Source organism: Psittacula echo (genome assembly GCF_963264785.1).
Source record: "Psittacula echo genome assembly, chromosome: Z".
In the NCBI taxonomy this organism is placed as follows: domain Eukaryota; kingdom Metazoa; phylum Chordata; class Aves; order Psittaciformes; family Psittacidae; genus Psittacula; species Psittacula echo.
In genome coordinates, this window is record NC_137742.1 from 83,456,515 (window position 1) to 83,477,986 (window position 21,472).

Here is a 21,472-nt window from a genome sequence, read left to right on the forward strand (position 1 = left end):
GCACAGGTGCTGCTGTGACACACCAGCTTCACAGCCACCACATACAAAATGGGAATTGGCAGGACACAAGGAAACACAAAGCACAGCAACATGACACAATTCTAATTAGAATTATAAAGACAAAATCCCAGTGCAGCACCTCTGCCTGCACTACATTAAAGCACGGAATAAATTCAAAGTCTACTGAGCAATCACGAGCTCAGGAGTGGGAAAACCAAAAAACACCACCACCATCAAACCAAAAAAAGTTTAAAATGCTGAACACAACATGTTGACGATGCAGTAGAATAGGACAAACTTTATCACATTAGCCTGCCTTCAATTTACTACAAGGTGACAGCGTTTTAGCTTGATGCTCCTGTGTCAACACGGAAACCAAGCACTGCATATGATGAGCTCTGCTCCACTATGAAGGTAGCAACATATGTCGAAGTGACTTAGAGACCAAGAGGAGACGTTTTAAAACACAGTATGTTGGCAGCTAGAGCAGATACGGATGTGAAAGGAAATCTCAACAAAGCCTAAGGAACAGAATGTGAGGTAGCATATCACGACAAACTACCATCTTTATCAGCAATCACTGATTACTGGTAACCCTAACATATTGCTTACACCACTAAATATCCACCTTTTATTCCTTAATTTTCACAAACTAGCAAAAAGCTTGAGGGAAATGGACACTGGTATCACGTTATGGACAGAGTATGAAATGTCTTTATAGGAGGGAACCAAAATGTTGTTAGTAATCTATTTCAGCCTATTTTTTAGGCTTACAGCAAATGGAGCATTCAGAGAGCCAGACATCTAGTGTGAAATTACTGAAAAAAACAAGGAAGAGCACTGAAGTTGTGTAGAAAACCATCACACCCCTTCTAAGTTAAAAAAAAAAAAAAAAGGCAAACCAATCACCCCACCTACACAGAAGCACACACCAGTACCAAAGGTGAGGGAGGCGTGGGCACTAGCTGAGTATCAGCAATCTAAGAGCAAGTAGAGAGTAGAAACTAAGCTAACAAACAATCAACAATAGCAAGAGTAATGGCAAGAGGTGTGCAGAATGCAAGACTCTGCATTAAAAGATCCTGAAAGAGCTTCCCAGGCAGGTGACAGCACATGCTGAAAACTTTCTGTTAGTAGAAACCTCAAGAGACTGTTTGGATGAAAAGCGAGAGACAGCAAGAAATGATCATGTAAATACAGGAGTTTCATGCATCTGCAAATAAATCAAAAAAAACAATAAACCAACCCCACACCAGGGGAAATACACAATATATTCAACCAGACCTAGGAGACCAAATAGCACAGATTAGTGCAGGAAGGAGTAACAGTAACACCCTAAAGGAAGAGACACAGGAACAGGTGCCAGCAGCAGAGAGGGCCTCTTTTGCTGAGTGGGCTTCATCAAAGACACATACAAAAGCACTTGCAGAAGAAAAGGCCAGATTTAGATCAAAAGAACAATTCTTTGCATTTGGATAAATTTGGATAAAAAAAACCCAAACACATTTAGCAGCATCCTGGATTCTTAAAAAGTATGAGACTTTAGTAGTTTTCTTGCACAGTCCTGCAGAAATCCAGAGTCAAATACTGGAGTCGAAGAGGAGACAAGATGTGAGGGAATATTTCCAATGGCTCATAGGTGCTGGGAACATCCACTGTGAACAGATTTCTACAGTTCAGCAGGGAAACAGCAAAAAATTTAAGCCTGAGAAGTAAATGGGGAAGAGTCAAATGGATGCAGATCTCCACATGTCAATAACCTCATACCGCTGATCCATGTACAGAACATTTTAAGGTGGAAAAACTGAATCAAGGACCAGTATGACAGAAAAAAATCCACACCAATACAACTGTATTCGCTGTGAAACAACAGAAAAATTAAAAATATGAGGCAAAGCTAAGTAGAAAAACAAATCTCATATGTTGAAGAAAACAAACACTGACACAAAACTAAAAAGAAAAAACAAGCCACCAAACACACCAGCATTCAGAAAACAGTGTAATATCTACAAGGCCGAATAAGTTTAGAAGAGAAAAGGCAGCTCTTCTGTCTGTGCTTCCCATGGAGCAAAGCTCCCCTGCGTGAGAAACACTGACAAGTGCAGGCTGCAAACAGAACCAACTCTGTGCTCGGGCGGATACCAAGAGCTTCAGAGCAAGATTTTGCAATAACAATAGAAAACGAAACCCAGGATGACTACAGTCATCCTCAGTAATGTCTCCTCTACATTAAGACTCTACACCTACTGCTGCACAACAAAAGGTAAGAAACAGCAATATTAAAGAAACAGGAACAATGAAGATAATCGAGACAGAAAGAGTGATCAGTAGGACAGAATCAAGACGGCTTAAAAGAGAAATACATGCTTGGTATCGGCACAATGCAGGCAGTGCAAAGACCCGCTTTGTAACCTGTGAACTAAGAGCAAAGCAGCATCCTGGCGTTACCGCTGCCCAACCCAGTGACCAAACCAGAACCTCTACGGTAAAGAGCTGCACGTGGTAGTTCACTCCACATTTTCGTATTTTCTCCGTAAGCGCGTAAACGTGCTCTGCACCAATATTTTTGCAGTGATAGTGGCAAATTAGTGGGTAAAGTGGTAGGATTCTGACTTTTTACCTCGATACAAAAATATCCCAGGACTCAACATGATTCTTCTGAGCTCCCAGGAGATCCCAGCGCAGCGGGTCACCTCGCCCCCAGCCCGCCCGGGACTGCTGGAGCAAAGCCCGTGACTTGCAAGTCACTGAGGCTCCAGGACGAGCTCTCAGCACATGCCGTAACACCAAACGGCCCCGTGCCCGGGGAGCCCGATTCCACCAAACTCCCGTTTCATCCCAGTTTCGCTGCTTCATTTCGCGTGCACCTCAGCCACGCTCTCATCGGCTCCAGGGCCTCCCCGACCAGCACAAGAAACCGGCGTGCAGCAGCTTCTTCCCAACAGCTGCCGTTCCTGTGGGTTACGGGAGATCCCGGCGAGGCAGCAGGCTGCCCCAAGAGCGAGGGAAGCGCAGCCGCTGCCTCAGGCCCGGCCGCTGCCCTTCACCAGGTTCCAGTTCTTAACATTCCTCCCACAACGACTCTGCCCCGGGAGCTGCGGCAGCACACGCGGGAAAGCCGGAGGGCGGAGTGGGGACAAGCACAGAGCCCTGCCCTCATTAACCCGAGGCAGGCTTCAGCATACCAGGCCCGCTACCACCACAGCCCAACCCAGTGCTGCCCCTTCCCCTCAGCACCAGCCCAGTGGAAGTCCCACTCCACCTCAGCCCCACAATAGGCAGGCAAACAAGCCCGCCCCGCCAGTGTCACCCGAGAGAGCAGCGCTGTCCACCACACTGCAACCCCACACGCAGCTCACCTCAATACCAACGAAACGCAGCAAAACCCACGCCCTCCACCCCAACACAGCTCTACCCCTCCTTTGTGCCGCGGCGGCGGCGCACGGCGGAAAGATGGAGGCGACGCACGGCCCGCCCCCTCCCCGCCCGGCCCCGCCCCGCTCCCCACCGTCGCCCCGGCGACCAGCCACACACAGGGCACGAGCGCTTCACCCAATCGGGGCGTAGAGCCGCCTTGATGTCACTTGTCGCCTGCGCGTTTCTCTTCCTTCCGTATGAGCTACGGGAATTGGCTGTTGGAGGGGAGGAGACGCTTAAAGAAGAGCTTATTCGGTTGGCCCTTATCGGCGGAAGGGGCGGTGCGGCCGGCGGCAGAGAGCGAGCCGGGGCGGGCTGCTAGGGGGATCAATGGCGGCGCGCTGGGCTGGGCCGCGCTTTTCGCTGTAACGGGTCGGTGGCCGCGGTACGTGCGGGCAGCGGCGGCCCAGGCCCCAGGGAGTGGCGGCGAGATCTGTGGCAGGGCTGGGGCCCTGCGGGAGCGGCAGGAGCTGCGGCAGGGCTGGGGCTGTGCGGGCACAGCGAGGAAGTCGGTCGTGCCCGGGCTGCGGGGCCCTTCTGGTGCAGGGGTGGAGAGGGCCGGGTCCAGGCCCTGCGAGTGCGGTGGGCCGAGTCGTGCCGTGGGGCTAGCCACTTCCGGAGACAGTGGCGGCGGGAGGAAGGTGGGGAGAGGAGGCTGAGGTGAGGGCTCGGCATTGCGGGCTGGAGCAGGCTCCGTCACGACAGGCCAGGCCTGCGCCAGGGAGGCTCACCCGCTCCGAGCGGTACCGGTAGCGGCGAGACCGTATCCCGGTGGCGAGTTCCGGCCTGGGTACACCATGGTGGGAGCGCCGCCGCGTCCTGGCGGTGTCTCCAAGCTCGGCACATTGCACCGGGTTTGGTGTGCGGCAAAGTGCAGGAAGCGGCGGTGGGTGTGTTGCAATGTTGGGGAGCGGGGCCTGCTGTTGAATGAGCTCTGAGGGTGTCGGGAGCTGCACAGGGGTACCCAGCAACGGCTCCAGATCCCTCCCAGCCTTGGCAGTGGCAATGGTTGTAGTTTGGTTTTGTTTTGATCTTGGAAACATTATCATCCGGTAGTATTAAAAGGTGCAGTTCACTGGTGCAACATGGACATTTGTCATTCACCATGACAGGGTGTCACTCTCTAGAACACAGTTCTAAGTGCAAGTAGACTTAAAGTTCTATTTTTTTTGCCCCCCACCTTTGTGCTCCAACAAGTGGTTGTCAGTTAAGTTGTTATTTGCTGAAATGCATTTGTTCAGGCACTGGTTTCCAGGACTGCAGTGAAAACATACTAACAGTATGTCAAAACCTTAATCCACTTTAGGTGTCTTAAAATACAATGTTAAGTGAACTGGCTGATCCAGAAGGCAGATGGTTTGCTGTTGAAGGCTTTAGTCTCAGATGATACTGTGCTCTTGCTGAATCCTTCTTTTCCAGTTTTTTTTAGTGACTTTTTGTCACTATTGCATTGGAACCTTTCATTTCCTCTCTGAATGGACTGGCTGAGGTGACACAAGTGGAGAACCAGGTTATCTTGGTTTTATAGCACATGGGCAGGAAAGTTGGCTGTGTGTGATTAGGACTTCTAGGGACATTCGATTCTCATTTTCTCTATATGTTTCTAGCTTGAACCACCTTCAGAAATGGCACTCAAAGGATGGATGTTCTGTGCTTTCTGGAAAAGGGACTGGGTGGATTTTTGTTAACTATTAAAAAAGAAACAAAAGAAAGTTAGAAAAAAAAAATTGCCCTTGGCTTGATCTTCCTTTCCGTAACATTTAAGAGGATCCTTTTGTCTTCTCTTCATAATTCCCATCTTAAGAATGCGCCCTCCTGTAAAAAATATTTGTCCAGTGCCTTAAGATGGATTTCTTCTGTGATGTCTGTTTGTCATTTGTATTGTAAACAATGCCTCACAAAAGTACCAGTTTTTGTAAGAACTTTGGGACTCTGCTTCTTGCGGGAGTGGGTCCTGATGGTACAAAGGAAGGATAAACTGAGTCTTTCCATTAGCTGGATTACTGCTTACTTCCCTCTCTGGAAGAGTAAGTGTTCCTGGGTTCTCTTCCAGTGCTGAAATGCAGGCACCTGAGATCCTAAGTAAATAATGCTTGGCAGTGTCTGTAGTCCTTGAGGTATCTGCTGAAGTTATAACAAGGAAATAAGAAACTAGAAGAAAATGACATTAGCATGACTTTAAAGGAGCAGTTTTAGGTTGTGTTTACCTTGTACTTGCCTATACAGGCTTTGTGTAAGAAGCAAAAATAGGCATTAATGCTCCATTCTTGTCATGGTTTAACCCTAGCTGGCAGCCAAGTACCACAAGGCTGCTCACTGACACTGATTCCCTGCCCCCACCCCAGTGGGCTGGGGAGGAGAGCTGGGAAAAAGTAAAACCTGGGGGTTGAAATAAGAACAGTTTAATAATTGATATAAAGTAAAATACAGTAAGGGTGGAGGAGGGAATGAGAGGAGTAAAACCCAAGAAACCCAAGTGATGCCCAATACAATTGCTCAGCACCTGCTGACTGATACCCAGCTGAATCCAAGCAGCGATCGGTCCCTTCCAGGTGACTCCCCCCAGTTTATATACTGGACATGACATGCTGTGGTATGGAATACCCCTTTGGCTAGTTTGGGTCAGGTGTCATGTCTCTTCTCCTTCCTGGTGTCTTGTGCCCCTCCTCACTTGCAGAATGTGAGACTGAAAAGTCCTTGATCAGGGTAAGTGCTACTGAGCAACAACTAAACCATTGGTGTGTTACCAGCATTGTTTCAAGGCTAAAGTCCAAACACAGCACTGTACCACCCACTAGGAAGAGAAGTAACTCTATCCCAGCCAAAACTCAGGACAGTTCTATAGCATGGAGCTTTCAGTGTAAATATTGAAAGGAGCCACATAAGACTGGCAGAAGCAGTTTGTATCATCCTGGGCTTACAGCTGTCAAGACCATGAGTTTCCTTCTTAGGATGACTCCTTGGAGCATCTCCACCCTGTGCCAAGTATTGAAATAGGGACCTGGCAGATACTAAGTACTAGGATCTCTTGAAGCAGAGAGAAGGAGCTGTGTTCACTTGGTCACAAGGGCTGCTCCTTTTTCTATTTCCAGCCCCATTTTAGCCCAAGGGAGTTCCCTCTTTCGCTTAACCTCGAGCTCTCTGTAACCCTGACAGCCAGCCCTCAGCATCATCTGTACAAGTGTAGCTCACCCCAGGGCTGCAAAGAGGTGCAGCATGCTTTTGAAGGTTAGAGAGATTGGTTGCTAACTTGTGAAATCTCAGTGTTAACCACTTGTAAATACATGTATCTGAGGCACTGGAAACAGGCCAGCTTTCTCCGTAGGTGAAAAGAACTTAGGAAAAGTGAGGGCAAAGTGTCAAATCCTTTCTCCAGAACAGAGAGGTGCAAGAACTGAAATGAAAGGTTTTGAATGTAGGGGTGGGTTTTAATGTTTTAGGAGGATTGATTATTTATTTATTTATTTATTTAAGTGAGGTAAATCAGAAGTGGAGTGGGGAAAATTCCATTAAAATATGACTTTTAGGAAAGCAGCCTGAGACATAATTAGGAAAAAGAGTAAAGAAGGAGTAACAGGTGGTGCTATTGCAGTTATGCAGTGAATAGGTCTCTCAATCAGTGCTTACTGTGTGGTGGTCTTTCGAGAACTGAAATTGTTGCAAGTGCTGCAGGTCTGTTTTTCAGGACTTGCTCACTGGCAAGTGAAAACAGGCCTCTGATGTCTTTCATACTGGTTTTTTAGGACGGGCTGTTCCATAATGGATGGGGCAGATGGTACTGCTGACCTTGTGATTAACAAGAGGTTTGTGTCTGAATCGGAGCTAGAAGAGCGACGGAAGAGGAGGCAAGAGGAATGGGAAAAGGTCCGAAAACCTGGGGATCCAGAAGGTATGGGATAGATTTTAATTATAGGAAGGTGATCTGAGAATATTTTGCTTTCATGGAAAACAGAAATAAAAGGTTAATAGTTTGTATTCTGCGATTTCAAAAGGTTTCTACATGAAGGAACTAAGATCTGTTGGTGATTTAGTATTCTTAAAATATGGTCTCATTTCCCGATTTATTCTTTCCTTTCAGAGTGCCCAGAGGAGGCATACGACCCACGTTCCTTGTATGAAAGACTTCAGGAACAGAGAGAAAAAAAGCAGCAGGAGTTTGAGGAGCAGTTTAAATTCAGTAAGCACCAGTAGTTCCTATTTTGAACCAAAACCCAGCAAGCTGCATATATTGTGTGCAACAGCTGTGTACAACATCTGACTGAGGGACATATCTGTATGTCTTGTTAGTCTCTGAGAGATAAATAGAGGCTTCAGAAAAGTATTATTGATGTATTGTTCAAGGTGGCAGATGTTTGCAGGCAAAACATTGTCCTGGGCCGTGCGACAGCACTGCGTAGGTGTGACACTCAAAAGTTGCTTGCAGTTTTGAAGCTGCGTTCCTGTAAAGCATGGAATGTTTGGCTTATTTTGCACAATTAAATAAAAAAAAAATAGTCCCCTGATACCAGTCCCTGGAAGAGTGGAAATGTAACGTGGTTTTGAGACTCTTAAACTCATTCTTTAACCCAAGACCATTCTATTTGAATCAGTAAAAATAAGTCCTGTTCCAGCAGCCTTTTATTTCCAAGCCATAATTGATTGACACAAAAGTGAATTGAGGCTCAATATGACTATTTGGAAGAAGTAAACATTTAATTAAATTAATTAAAAACAATTAATTATTCTGAAAGTAGGTGTTTAGCTCTTCTAATGGAATATAAACCTAATTTCTGCTGATGTTTGAATTTCTGGGTTTATAGAAAAATCCTTTGCATTGTATCACCTGTATATGTGCTGCTGAGTGCAAAGATGATAATGAGAACTAAAAAAATATTAGTCAACCGTTTTGGGAAAAAGGGAGCTATTGGCTCTTATCTAAAGAGAAGTGAGAGTCCATTTTAAGGTGAGTTCTGATCCATTTTGGTTCTTTAGCTGGAAGCCTTACCCTTAAATGATTGTGTTCTTTAAGCTCCAGTTTGCCTAGCTGGATTCTGTCTAGAATTTTTCTTCTATTACTGATGTGACAAAATCATGTTTTATCTTTATCTGTGGGACAATCTGAGTTCTGTTATGTAACGCTCCCTGCCCCTGCAGGTGCTATCAAGTATGGCACTGATGACCATGACTGCCTTTTCTGTTTTGTAGTAGATGCTTTTAGAATCATTCCTGTAGCCAAATTTCTTTGGGAGAAGGTGAGTGGGAAGAACTGACTAACTAAAAATCAGTGTTGGGTTGACTGTGGACCACTAGTTTACATTTTCAGATTTCAGCCCAGTTTGGCCACTTGTGACAAAATTTGTCCCCTAATACGCTTGAATTTGCCTTAAAATGTTCATAAAATATTTTTCTATCCATGGGAATTTTGGAAGAGTAGAAAATTATTTTGGTGTGCTGTCATTCCGATCTGTCAGAATTGATGATGGGATGTGGGAGGAGAAACAGTTTAATGCTGAAGAATTGTGTTTGCATAAACAGACAAACTTAGCTACGCTCTCAGCTTTTTGTGCAGATAAAAACCGGTACACAGATTAGCAGTTCTTTCTGCTGGATTATTCACCATTGCAAGAATGCCTTCCTTTTCAAAGTAAAATAATTTTAGTAGACTGTTAACAGCATTTTAAATGAAAAATAATCATAGAACTGTAGACTGGTTTGGATTGGAAGGAACCTTAAAGCTCATCCAGTAGAACCCCCTACCACGGGCAGGGGCACCTTCCACTAGATCAGGTTGCTCCAAGCCCCCTCTAGCCTGACCTTGAACACTGCCAGGGATGGGGCAGCCACAGCTACTCTGAGCAACCTGTGCCAGGGCCTCACCACCCTCCCAGGGAAGAAATTTTTTCCATTCTTTATAATGCAACTTTTAAAGTTTTCTTTCTAAATGATCATGTAACCAAAATAAGGAGAAATGGAAGTTATTTCCTGTCTCTCAAATGTAATTTGTATTTTTGGTGGTGAAAAGTGGAAACTACAGATAGGAGCATGAATGCATCAAAGTCTCCAACTATACCTACAGTATTCTTTCTAGCTGGAGAGTTTCCAGTTTACTGAGGTAAACTCTTGATCCAGGTCATTGTTGGTGATGTGACTAAGCAATTCTTGTCCAGGTAGCCACCGGGAAACTGACTGCTGGCAACCTGGACGGGAAAGATTTCTGGTAACTGTCTAATTGTTACCCTTGCTCAGTTGTATTAGATCTGTACCATCTTCCCTTTGGTTCAGGAAACCTATAAACCAAGTACTAGAATGAAAAGCATCCCTGAGTAACTGAGAGGTAAACCAACTGCTCCCTTTAAGGCAACCCCTGCAGAATAGCATATCTGGTAACCTGGAGGACAAACCATACTGTACAGTATTTAGTAGGGAATAATGACTACAGACAGCAAGCCTTGGTCTTTCTAAAGAAGATTTTTCTGTTACCTTTCAACTAAATCATTTGATTGAAAGACATTGAACATTTACAGGACAGAAGATTAAAGACCTAGCGTGCACTGTCCTTAGGGCAGCGTGTGTAGAAGGAATTTATTTTTGTTTGGAAGTTAGGAATTGTCCTGGTTCTACTTAAAAAAACCAAAACCACAGATGTTAATCTCAGAGAAGATACTAATTGTTTGCTGTAAGAAAATGTACTTCCTATTTTGAGGGACGATTTATGGAGAGATTTATCTGGGGTTTTTTCTAGTTATTGATTGGCTTAAGAGCAGATTCTGAGGAGACAGGCTTAAACTTGGTGCCTGAAACCATCCTTGTTTTTTGTAAGCTGTTCCAGATGGCATTCCAGACCTGCAGCAATTGATTTTCCTGAGTTGTATCAGCAAGTCTAATAGTATTTAATGGTTTCCTATGAATTGTGTCTTGCTTTTCTCTGTAGTAATAGTGTTGTGTTCAAACTGTGTTAGTTTGTTGTAGTTCATTTGCTTGAAGGTGTAAGAGTTTCAGTTTGTTAACATCCGGTGTCTTTCACAGGGAAGTATTTTTACTCCTTAATTACAGAATCCAGCAGAATTCAGCTGCTTCCTAAGTGGTTTTATAGCTTATCAACATGCATGCTTTTCCTTCACTCAGAAAATATGGTAAGAGGCTTAGATGAAGATGAGACGCATTTCCTTGATGAGGTGTCTCGGCAGCAAGAGCTACTAGAAAAGCAACGAAGAGAAGAAGAGCTGAAAGAACTAAACGAATACAGAATATCCTTTACATTAAAATGGCTGGTGGTTGTGTAGAGGAGGAGAAGAGATGGGGCTATAGTTTTATTCTGTGATAGACATTGTTTCTGTAGAACTGTGTTACGGAACGTGTACTATGATAAACTTTTTAACATTTAATGTTTTCATTGTAACTTGGATCTCCCACTGTAACGTTTGATGATCCTCCCCCACACGTCTTTGGTACTTTTCTTCTTTCCCTCCACATTGTTTGGGATTTCGGTTTTGTTTTCCCCGTTATTGAGGGCATGAAATACCATAGCTAAAAAGAGAGAAAGAACATAGAGGAAAATCAGCCTATTACTTCTAATCTTTTTGTTTTGCCTTCTTATTGAAGAGTAAAAGTTCTTGTTTGTTGTGTTTTGTTTTTTTTTTAACTATATATTGGCTGGTTTTAACATATCTGTTTGAAATAATGTTTGAATGTCTCTGTTATTTTTTTATGAAGTCTTAGCTACTTTCTCCCTTGCTGATAACTGCAGGATGAGAAATTACATACGTCTGTGCAGATGTGCCAACTTTCTTCTAGGAAGTCAGTGCCCATGGAGACTCAGCTCCTTTGGGTAATACAGACTTTCAGGCAGTACTAAGAGTAGGATGGTTTTGCTTTGCTGTTAAATACCAAATTTTCACGAAAATGTGCTAGAAAATATTACAGGATGCTTTTCCTCTCTGATCATGCCAGTCAGGGAAGGTTGGAATGATTTGAGGATTTCTGTGCTAAGCTAAGTGTTGGGTTTTTGAGGGTTACTGAATCTGTGTAGAACTTGATGGTGTCTTGCCTCCTGATGAAATCCATTGCTTTTAAGTCATCAGTGATCAAAGCACAAGCTCTCCAGGATGCTTGAGTATAAATGAAAGAGTTCTTGGGCACAAGGAGGTAACTAAAAGCAGTCAGCAATTGAAGCTGAATAGTACCAAAGCTACAAAGATCTGCATTACCTTGTATTTGTTAATGATGTACAACTTAGAGCATATGTTCTGAGAAGAGCATCTAAGTTACCTCAGCACTGTGATTATGAAAAAGCAATGATCCTAGGATCCTAAAATGGTTTGAGTTCTAATGTACCTTAAAGCTCATGCAGTTCCAAACTCCTGTCATGGGCAGGAATACCTTCCACTAGGCCACGTTGCTCCAAACCCCATCCAACTTGGCAATACTCGTGCATTTTTTCACTTCAGAAATAGGCTGTAGTTGATTGAATGATTTGGAATATTTTCTTGATTTGCTGGATGGGATGTTCATGTGGGATATATTTAGTTTTGGTGATTGTTGCTTGTGGGTCTGGCTGGTGCAGAGATGTGCCATATAAGATTGTGCTGTGGAAGCAGCTGACAGCTCTAGTTAGGTCACATATATCAGAGATGAACCATACCAGGCCAGAGGCAATCTTACATTGTCTTGAATTAGCCACATAACACGTGGATCCCTGAATTTCCTGAGCAGGGCCTGTTCAAGATGTACATGCCACCTAACCTCAGTCTTTGCAGTCTTAGAAATACTGTTTGGTTTTGTATCTGCAGTCTTGCTGTAAATTAAACTGCAGAACTTATTGCTGATGGAGTGGGCATAGGGAGAATGTTTTATAGTCACCTCATCTGATGAGGAGCTGAGGAGTTTTGCTCATTCCTTTCCATTTGTTTTTTTGGTTTGGTTTTTTTAGTTGGTTGGTTGGTTTTGTTTTTGTTTTTTAATTCAAGCATGCTATTTCAGGCAACCTCAAGGAAACTTGCAAAATGACTCTCCTGTGTTTTGAAAGCTTTGGCAGTATGCTTTTGAAACAGAAAAGGTGTTCTTGTATCTTCAGGTTGTTAGTAATGGTTTATCAGTGCAAAATGGTTTATCAGTGATGAAAACCAGTGGATGCTAGGTAAATGCGCTGGATCTATAGGCACTGTTCATACCAATTGATTCTTCCAAACCAATAATAAGAATGTCAACACTGTGGGTTTGATTTTTTGGTCTTTTGCTTGGTATAACACCCAATTTAAGCTACCCAGAGGCATTAACTTCAGGGCAAAAATGATGTAAATGAAATCTAGTATCTTAAAGGCTAAACATGCCTTGGAATATTTTAATGCATTCTCAAGCATTAGAAATTCATATGCATGGATGCATAGGAATTTTACTTCCTACTGCGTGAACAACTAGGGGTTTTTACTTCTTGCCCTGTCCAGACCCCACTGGTTTAACAGTGTTTAAAGATTTACAGATTTATTTTTTATTTTTTTTTAAGCCGTTTCCAAGAAGTGTTCAAGAACAGCATTCTCTTGTCTTAAATCCTGTGTAAATGTAGGAAAAGTCCCACTCCCAAGAAGCAGGTTCTGCTGTAGGACAGCTTTTTAAATGCACTTATATTTAAGATCAAGAGGTTTATTTCTAATACAGACTTCCTGAGAGGGAATGCTTCTTGTCTAGATAGTGTTACATTTGCTAATGGCAGCAGTACATAGAAGATTTCCATTAAAAATGCATGGTGTTGTCTCTGGTAGTTAGGGAGTGTCAGGAGAACACTTCCTGAATGGAAGTGGAAAGCCTGTAATTTGGTATCATTTGAAAGAGAAGTTCTTGGGTTCCTCAGCCTGGTTTTTGTAGTGCAGTGTTAGAATACAGCAAGATAATGAACAGACACGTGGAAGTTGATCACTGGTGTGTGGAATCATGTATTGCAACATCAAACCATGTTTGACACAATGAGCTTTCAGACTGCTTCTGATAGCCACAGGATGGCACTCCTGTGCCAGCTAAAATAAATCTAAGCAGGGGTTTTGGCTGAAACAGCTTTCAGTTGAGGTAGGGAGCAGTCTAGGTTGCTGCTGTATCCTTAGGAAAATTCAATAAGGAATGGCATCTGAATGCTCTTAATTGTAAAGTGATTGGAGACTTTGAGTGTGTCACTTCAAAGGAGGTTGTGAGGGGTTTTTGATTTGTGGATGTTCAGTGAGGAAAAAAATTGACTTCAAATATATGGTCCATTGATGTGAAATTCACTGTCCAATTTGTCTGCAGTAACTGGGGCACCTGTGAAACTCCAGCTTGTGGTGATGTGATCAGTAGAATTGCAGTCAGGTTAGATTTAGGATTATAAACAAATGCCTTTTTAAACTGGGTTGATTTCCCTTTGCTATGTTTGTAGTTTAAAAGTTTTGCAGAAGCTTTTGTAACTCCTCTGGCACCTCATTAACAAACAGGATATTGCTTCATCAGGAATAGTTGGACATGAACAGTTGTCAGGGGCGGGATTAGGTCCTGCACAGACGGAGACCTGTTTAGTATGTGTGCAGTGTGAGTGTGCCTTAATAACAGATCAAGCTCCTCCTTATCCTGTCTGAGAACCTGCTTAAGCTTTTCCACCTCACTATAGGTTTCAGCTGCATCCCACCATTCTAACAGTGGATTTTCTGTGCTGTCAGTCTTTTTGGGTGAATCTTGAGCCACATGCACCTTTAGTCAGATGTGCCTCCTTCCTTTTGGGTTTGATGTTTAAACTGGCAGTAGTAGCCTTGTGGCCCTTAGATGGGCTGAAAAGTTAAAGAAAAAAGTTAAAGTTCAACGAGAAAGTTGAACTGTTTTGCTGTGGCAGGCTGATGTCTGCTGGGCTCAGCAAAAGGAGGGTTGGAGGAGTGAAAGTGAGCCCACATATTGCTACTTCTTTTTTTTTTTTTTTTTTGTAAAGGTTTAGAGGTTGAAGCAGCAAACTTGAATTACAAATGTGTTGATCCCCATAGAAGAGGGAAGTATTGTGTTGCTTTTTTTTTTTTTTTAACTTCTTTCCCCCTTTGATCCAGTCTTGACCTTTTTGCTTTTCTAAGACCTTTAGGAAAAGGCAGGATGCTGGGTATATTTATGGGTGCTGGATGTATCGTGTGTTGCACCTTTCTGCCTTCAGAAAAACATTTCCTGATCTGCTGCCTGAATGTCTTTACAGGGAGAGCTGGTATTGATACTGAGAGAGCTCCAAACCCTGAAGATGAAGTCTCTGCTGTCCTGGCTGAAGGTGTCAGCTAAATGTTGTTACAAATAAGGTTATTTTGATAGAATATGTGAATGAACTTTAGTTGTTGCTGTCAGCAGAGCTGGCTAAATATATCAAGAGAGGAAGTATCTGTTCTCTCCATTCCTTCCTGGATGATCCTTAACCCTTAGTTCACAGCACTCTCACCAAAGTGGGAGTCAGTATGGACCCAAAGAAGGAAACTGAGAAGAAATTGCCTGTGAAGTCAGTGGAAAACAAGAACAAATTCTCTCAGGCAAAGCTGTTGGCAGGAGCTGTGAAACACAGAAGGTTAGTTTCACACCTCTATAAATTCATGAGGAACAGAACCCAGTTAGCAGTGTAAAGGGAGGCAGGCCAAAACTGCCTTCAGAGAGTGAGCTGTGGACCTTAGCCCTAAAGAAAAAAGGGGGGAGGTAGAAGAAAAGACCAGCCTTGTTTCCATAGACTCTCCCAAACTGTGGGAAAAACATGAAGCAATTTAAATAGATAAGCATGTGTAAAAGCAAGTGGGTAGACTCTTCATTCTAGACTGCCAGGCTTGGGCAATCCTGGTTGAGGATCTAGAGGAAATCTATTTTACATCTCTATTTATAGATATCAGTGTCACCTCACTCATGTGATTTCATTCAGGTTTGCATAATGTATCAGTTGATTTTGTCTGTGTTTTAATTGCTGCTGAGGGCATCGTGAGGAAGACAGAGATTACAAGAGGGGAGATTGGTGTACCAATTTGATCTTGAGGACATCAGGCAAACTTCCCTTGTTCCTCACTGATTTGCACTGATATATCAACACTCTTTCCATACCAGGAAGATGGCAGCTGGGTTTGTGACCCATTTGCTGTTTTGATCATGGTCTGCAAATGCAGCTGCTGGCATGCTACAGGTTATGGAGAAATTAGGCGTGTGGGACTAGGCTTAGTTTCAACAGATGAGTCATCTGATACTTCAGATAATTACTGACATCTCAAAATTCAGTCAGTGTTTTAGTCCCAGAGAATAAGAGATTATTTTAGAAGCTTATCTTATAGAGTGATGTTTAGCTGCCTGTACAGCAGTAATTGCATATCTGAAAACTGAAGTAAGCACTTCCACCACCCAATATGTGTGGGGTTGGATAGTTGTTTGGGCTTTCAGAAGGCAGAGAAGAAAAGCCCTGAACTGGTAACAAGCAGCCAACAATGTTTTGGGGTTGGATTTTTTATTTATTTATTTATTTATTTATTTATTTATTCCTTTCTTGTGACTACTAGTACTTACCACTGTAGAATGTAGAGAAAGGGCTTAATGTGTGTGCTTAGTGGCACATCTGAAGTCTGCAGATGGCATCTGTTTGAAGAGAGCAGCTTAACTGATATGTCAGTGCCATCACAGACTTGCTATTCAGTCTTCTGTTTTTGTTGTCTTATCTTTTATTGCAAACTGTCCAAAACCAAGTGTAGCATGAGATCAACATCTGCTCTCTGAGCTTTGTAGTTTCCTGTAAAGGACGTATTATTATTAAAACCTTTCATCTCTGCTGCATGCTCTGACAGGGACAGGAAAGAGTTAGTGTGTAAGGATGCTCGTGCTTCATCACTTCGGTTCATCACAGCTTAACCTGGGAAGCATTTGTTTATGTGGATGGCTTAGGACTGGGAACATGGACGAGCGGGGAAAAGAAGCTGAGCAGTGACAAGGAAGAGCTATAGAAGCTCTGCAGAGTCCAAGTCGAAGTCACGCTCCTTTTCCCAACAGGACCCCTTTCTTTTTTAGGTCAGACTCTGCCATTATGAATTGCTGCAAACCCTTCTGGGCTTCTTACTGGGTGCAAGACTTCTAGATGTTTTAGGACAGGTTCTCTAGGTGCTTGAAGAAGGGGAAGGAAACCCTGGAAGGGAAGAGACATGGGTGTTGCACCAGCAACTGTGGTAATCATCCGCATGAGCTAGCCTGTGGGCATGTGGGGTGGCTGAAGCTCAGGTTGTCATTCTTGATCTCCTTTGAGGTACTTCCAACTGAATAGACAGCTCTGGGTTGCTGTGCAAGAGGCCTGACTTAGACTCCCAGAGTCCAAGTGTGTCTGTTTCCCAGGTTAACCTACTTGCAATATAGGTTTTGGCTCTGTCTAGGAGGCTGCATGTTCCCTGAGAAGCCCCAGTTAACAGCAGTTAGAAGTGGCGATGGTCATCAAGGAATCTCACTGGCATTTGTTATAGCATTTGAGGCAAAGATGCAACTTTAACTTCACAGTAATTAAATGGTTACCTTATGAGGAACAAGACACTTTATTTTGTCCACAGTTCAGATGGTGGTAACAGTGTGAAGAGATTGAAACTAGATACTGATCATGACGAAAAGAATCAAGGTACGTCCTGATTTCTGCATGTGGGAAGCTGGCTGTCTCTCACCTGAACAGCAACTGACTTGGTGTTTAATCTGATAGAGGAATTGCTTGTCTCATCCTTTATTATGCAAGACAGCACAGGCTGCAGTTGACATGTTCTCTCTTAAAGCAGCAGAAACAGTAACTATAGGTGCTGACAGCAGCCTTGATAGAAAATAGGGCTGGAGGGAACCTCTACAGATCATCGTTCTATCCCCTGCCTAAACCATTTGTGATAGGTGTTTGTCTAAGCTGCTCTTAAATCTCTGCAGATAAGAGATTATTCACCCTCCTTAGGCAGTTTATTCTAATGCTTAACTGATACTACCCTTAAGGAGTCCTACCTGATAGCTAATAGGAGTCTCCTTGGCTGCATTTTGAGCCTAATGCTTGTTCTGTCAAGAGGAGACGTGGAGAACAGATCATTCCTTCCTATTCACAGCAGCGTTTGATGTATTTGTATATATCCACTATTAGCTATTAATTAGAAGAAAATTGAGTTGCATTTCAGTCTTAGCTGTCAGGGCTGCAGTTGACCTGCTGTCAAGATACTCTGACACAAATAGCGTGAGCTGCAACTGTGTAATAGCAACCCAGGGTGCTTCCTGAATCTCCCTCTGTTCAGTGTACTTTCAGAACACTGGAAATAATTAGTTAGCAGTGGAAGATGAGAGATGTTGACTACAGAATGATGGAATAAAGCTTTTTCTTCAACTATGCTGTTACATCACAGAAAAATCCTCAATTACACAAAGCAGGGCTATTTATTCTCATTTAGTGGGTTTGGTACTTGACGAGCATTAAACTGACAACTTTAGAATGAAAATCTGTAATGCCAGCATAGAGCTGGACTTAAGTGAGTGATGAGGGAAAACAAAAAAAAATCTCCTGAGGTAGCAAGTCCTTCCTGTCAAAATAGCTTCATTGCAACATAAAGCTGTCTTATGCTTTAATTGAATCCTGCAATCATCCACTGGTGTGACAGTAGCAAGTGACTGACATGAGGCTGATTAAAAGCCTTTTTCCTGCACTCTCATTTTTGACTTAGGTACTTCTCTTTCAGAAAAACCATCCTGTGTTCCCTTGGGGAGCAGCTCAGTGGGAGGCTCCACAGTCCACTGTCCTTCAGCAGCTGTGTGCATTGGGATCCTACCTGGCCTGGGTGCCTACTCAGGCAGCAGTGATTCTGAGTCCAGCTCAGATAGCGAAGGCACCATTAATTCCACTGGGAAGATCGTCTCTTCTGTCTTCCGTAGCAACAATTTCTTTGATGGTCCATAATGAAATCTTTCTGTGTGTAATGTAGTGCAGTGTATCTTCGAAAGCCCTGATGGATGCTTGATGCATCCTTCTGCCCCAAATATAATCTTTCTAGCTAACCTCTCAACTTTAATACACTCAGCTACTCCTAAAATAACTCATATTTCCCCACCACTACCACCTTTCCATTTCTGGGGTGCATACTGAGCCTGTAAGAAGGGTTGCAATCCTAAACCTAGTAACATAGTGAAGGTCTGTGGGTAGGGAGGAGAAAGCCTTATCTTTAAAATTTTCACAAAAAGAATGAGTTCTGGTGATCTAAGAAGTTTACACAAGACTAACAGGCAAAAAATACTCACTTGAAGCAATGAAGTCTTGTAGAAAGAGCCATGTGTTCTGCTTTAAAATGCCGTTTTTATTCTGTATTTGAGAAATGGGGGAAGAACAAAATTCAAGCAGATGGTGAAGTGTAGATTGCCATGACACTGTAAAAAAGTTTGTGTTACATGATTAAAGATATTCTGAATGCATTTTTTTTTTTATCTCGGCTTGTGCCATTCATAATTTTCCCATTCTATTAATCAGTTTCTGCACTACGCAGCCAGCCCCTTCCTCAACCCACCATCCAGGAGAGGTACAAGCCAGCCTCATATGAGTGCAGAGGGTGAGGGGAAGCTCTTGTTATGAGTGAACTGGTGGGAGCTGCAGTTGGCTGTTCTGCTCCAAGGCTATTGCTTCTGCACCTGCACTTGACAAGTTGATCAGCTTTTCTGCAGCAGTGTCCTGACCAGCATGAATCCAGAGTGGGTGCGATTCCCCATTGCAGCCAAATCTCTTTGTGCAGAAGCTGGGGAACTCCACATTCCTTTGCGGTCAGTGGGTTTCGGATTTGTTTTGGATTTAAGAAACCTTCCTTATGCATGCTGTGGACCAAGGAGCCAGGCAGGAGTGAGAATTACTGGCTGTGGAAGCTGAGGGCCCATCCTTTTCATCTCTCTATGCAAACAGCATGGATGGGAGGTTGGTGGGTTGGAACAGCTCATCTGAGCCACTTGGAGGTGAAAACACCTTTGTGACAGTCTCCCTCACAGCTGTCATGCTGTTGGTACCACACTCAGTGTATGTGATGCTGAGAAGACAGCCAATGGGTGCATACTTGTGAGCAGTTATCTGAGTGTGACACTGAGCAACTGGTAAGAGCAGCTGGGATAAAATAAGGGAAAGCTGAAGGCCTTTAGTTGGATTTACTTCTTAGCTTGAGTATTGAACTTCCACAAAGGAAACAAGGGGAGTTATGCTCACAGTGAAGCTATCCTTAGCCAAACACCCTTTTTATTTGACAGCACTGTTCCATATCCTTAAAACACTAATTCCTCCCCTGTTCTTCTGGGTTGCCCAGCACCTCTTGTGTTTGCTCCAGTTGCTCCTGCCTCTTCTGTAGCTACTATAATTATGGCACCTTCAGGTGGAAAACAGCTAGGTATTGATGCTTGGTATTGATGATTTTCATCATACTTAGCTATGGAGTGGAATGGAAAGGGTACACCAAAAAATCCCTGGTTTTCTTGAAAATTGAATTTGCGGGAGCCTTGAGCAGTTGGTGTGAGAGATGAAGGTGTCTCCCTGGCATTATTAAGCTATATCAATAATCTCTATTGAGAGAGTTGGAACAGCCTGGCCTGGCTGTGAACATGCTGAGGTTATTTTCCTGAGTGATATTTCACACAGCTGCTGCAAAAAGGGCTGATTTGGACGTCTTCGTCAGGGGAATTGGCAGTCAGTTGCAGCAGATGTCTTGGTGATGGTCCACAGGGACTGCAGGTGAGATCAGGATGGGATGTTGGACTGTGCAAAGCCAGGAGGAGATGTAATTCAGTAAAAGCAGGTTTGGGAGCCTTCTGCTTTCCTCTTGTTCCCCAGGAAACAGGAATAAAGCATTTGGGGAACTCACACAAACCTTTGGGTGAGCCACCTCTGCTGTTCTCATGGCCTGGCCTGTGTCAACAAACTGCAGAGCTGGCGCAGCTCCTTATTCTGTCAGTTGGTCCCATTTTCCTTCTTGCAGTCAGAAGTCATCTGATGTTAAAATACTTAAGGACACTGAGAAACATGCTGGGACATGAGGAGTGCAAGGGGTAGAGGATAAATCAGCAGCTGTGGCAGTATCCTTGCCCCAGGGCTGATGTGCTGGAGAAGAGCTGGCTCCAGCAATGCCGGCAGTTGGTGCTGGATATTTTTATTATCTAGGAAAAACCATGACTGCATAGTATGTGCTTCACCCCCTCCCCAGGGATAGATTTGTAAATGGCATGTTTTCTGTGCTAGTTGTTAAAGCTTCACAGAGGTGTTAAAAAAAAATACACTCTACTAGCAGAAGAGCTTGCTAGCCGGTGCAGCTGCATGGGAGGTTCTCCTATGGAAATAAAAAAACCCCTACGTTTTCTTCCAGAGCCACAGACTCCAACATGGAAGCTGAACTGTGTGTACAGCATCATTTGTAAGTGAGCCACCCTTTGAAGGCTGCTTCTCCATTTGAAAAAGGGTTATGCTTGTTGGGCTTTTTCCATTCAAGAGGGCTTTGCAAGGCAAATACTTAAAGGGGCAGTCCTACCTCTCCCGAGACATAGGGTCTAAACCAGTGCCATGCTCAGAGCAGCTGCACCACCAGCTTTGGCTCTGTGCTTTGGCCGAGCTGTGGGGCTCATAGGGCAGTCTGTGGGCTGGTAACTCAGTGACAGTGGTAAAAACCACACATTTGCTAGCAGTGGTCAGTGACTGAACACAGCCAGTAGCTCACATGTGTGCAGATGAGCTGTAGGCTTCAGATGCCAACCTCCCACCCTAGTGCTTTTGCTAAGGGGGAGGAGATGAAATCTGAGTTTGGAGTGAGGCTGGTGATCCCTGCACTGTATTCGACTTTCTACCTGCAGCTTCAAAAGCCCTTAATCTAGTTAACAACAGAAGAAAACAGCAATTAGCACTGGAGATAGCATGTTGCTGATGAGCAGCCCAAAGGAGCTGCTGGAGAGCAGAATTTCATTATCCAGCCCATCTTCTCCCAGGCAGCAGGGAGCTTTTGTTACTCAGACTTGGAAAAATGTCTAGGGATAAAGCAGCAGTGAACCATGAAGCTCCCTTTGCCACTCAGTTGTAGGTTCACTGATGTTTGCCCCACACACATGGCATGTG

The 21,472-nt window shown here is 43.8% G+C and overlaps 1 protein-coding gene across 1 annotated transcript; it reads left to right on the forward strand.

Moving 5' to 3' along the window:
- The first annotated feature begins 3,683 nt into the window (after positions 1 to 3,683).
- On the forward strand, positions 3,684 to 18,803 carry PSME3IP1 (proteasome activator subunit 3 interacting protein 1). The gene is made up of 7 exons (XM_080636942.1): positions 3,684 to 3,802; positions 7,161 to 7,306; positions 7,496 to 7,594; positions 10,522 to 10,675; positions 14,816 to 14,947; positions 16,941 to 17,005; positions 18,087 to 18,803. Exons 2-7 carry the CDS (start codon positions 7,177 to 7,179, stop codon positions 18,302 to 18,304), a joined length of 798 nt encoding a protein of 265 aa, XP_080493068.1. The 5' UTR covers positions 3,684 to 3,802; positions 7,161 to 7,176; the 3' UTR covers positions 18,305 to 18,803.
- Positions 18,804 to 21,472: the final 2,669 nt, after the last annotated feature.

Excerpts from the sequence above, each read along its gene's own strand:
- PSME3IP1 (XM_080636942.1), top strand. The coding sequence starts at position 7,177 with ATGGATGGGGCAGATGGTACTGCTGACCTTGTGATTAACAAGAGGTTT. Across the intron at positions 10,676-14,815 it reads TTAAAATGGCTGGTGGTTGT|CACTCTCACCAAAGTGGGAG; the intron begins GTAGAGGAGGAG and ends CTTAGTTCACAG. Across the intron at positions 14,948-16,940 it reads GGAGCTGTGAAACACAGAAG|TTCAGATGGTGGTAACAGTG; the intron begins GTTAGTTTCACA and ends TTTTGTCCACAG.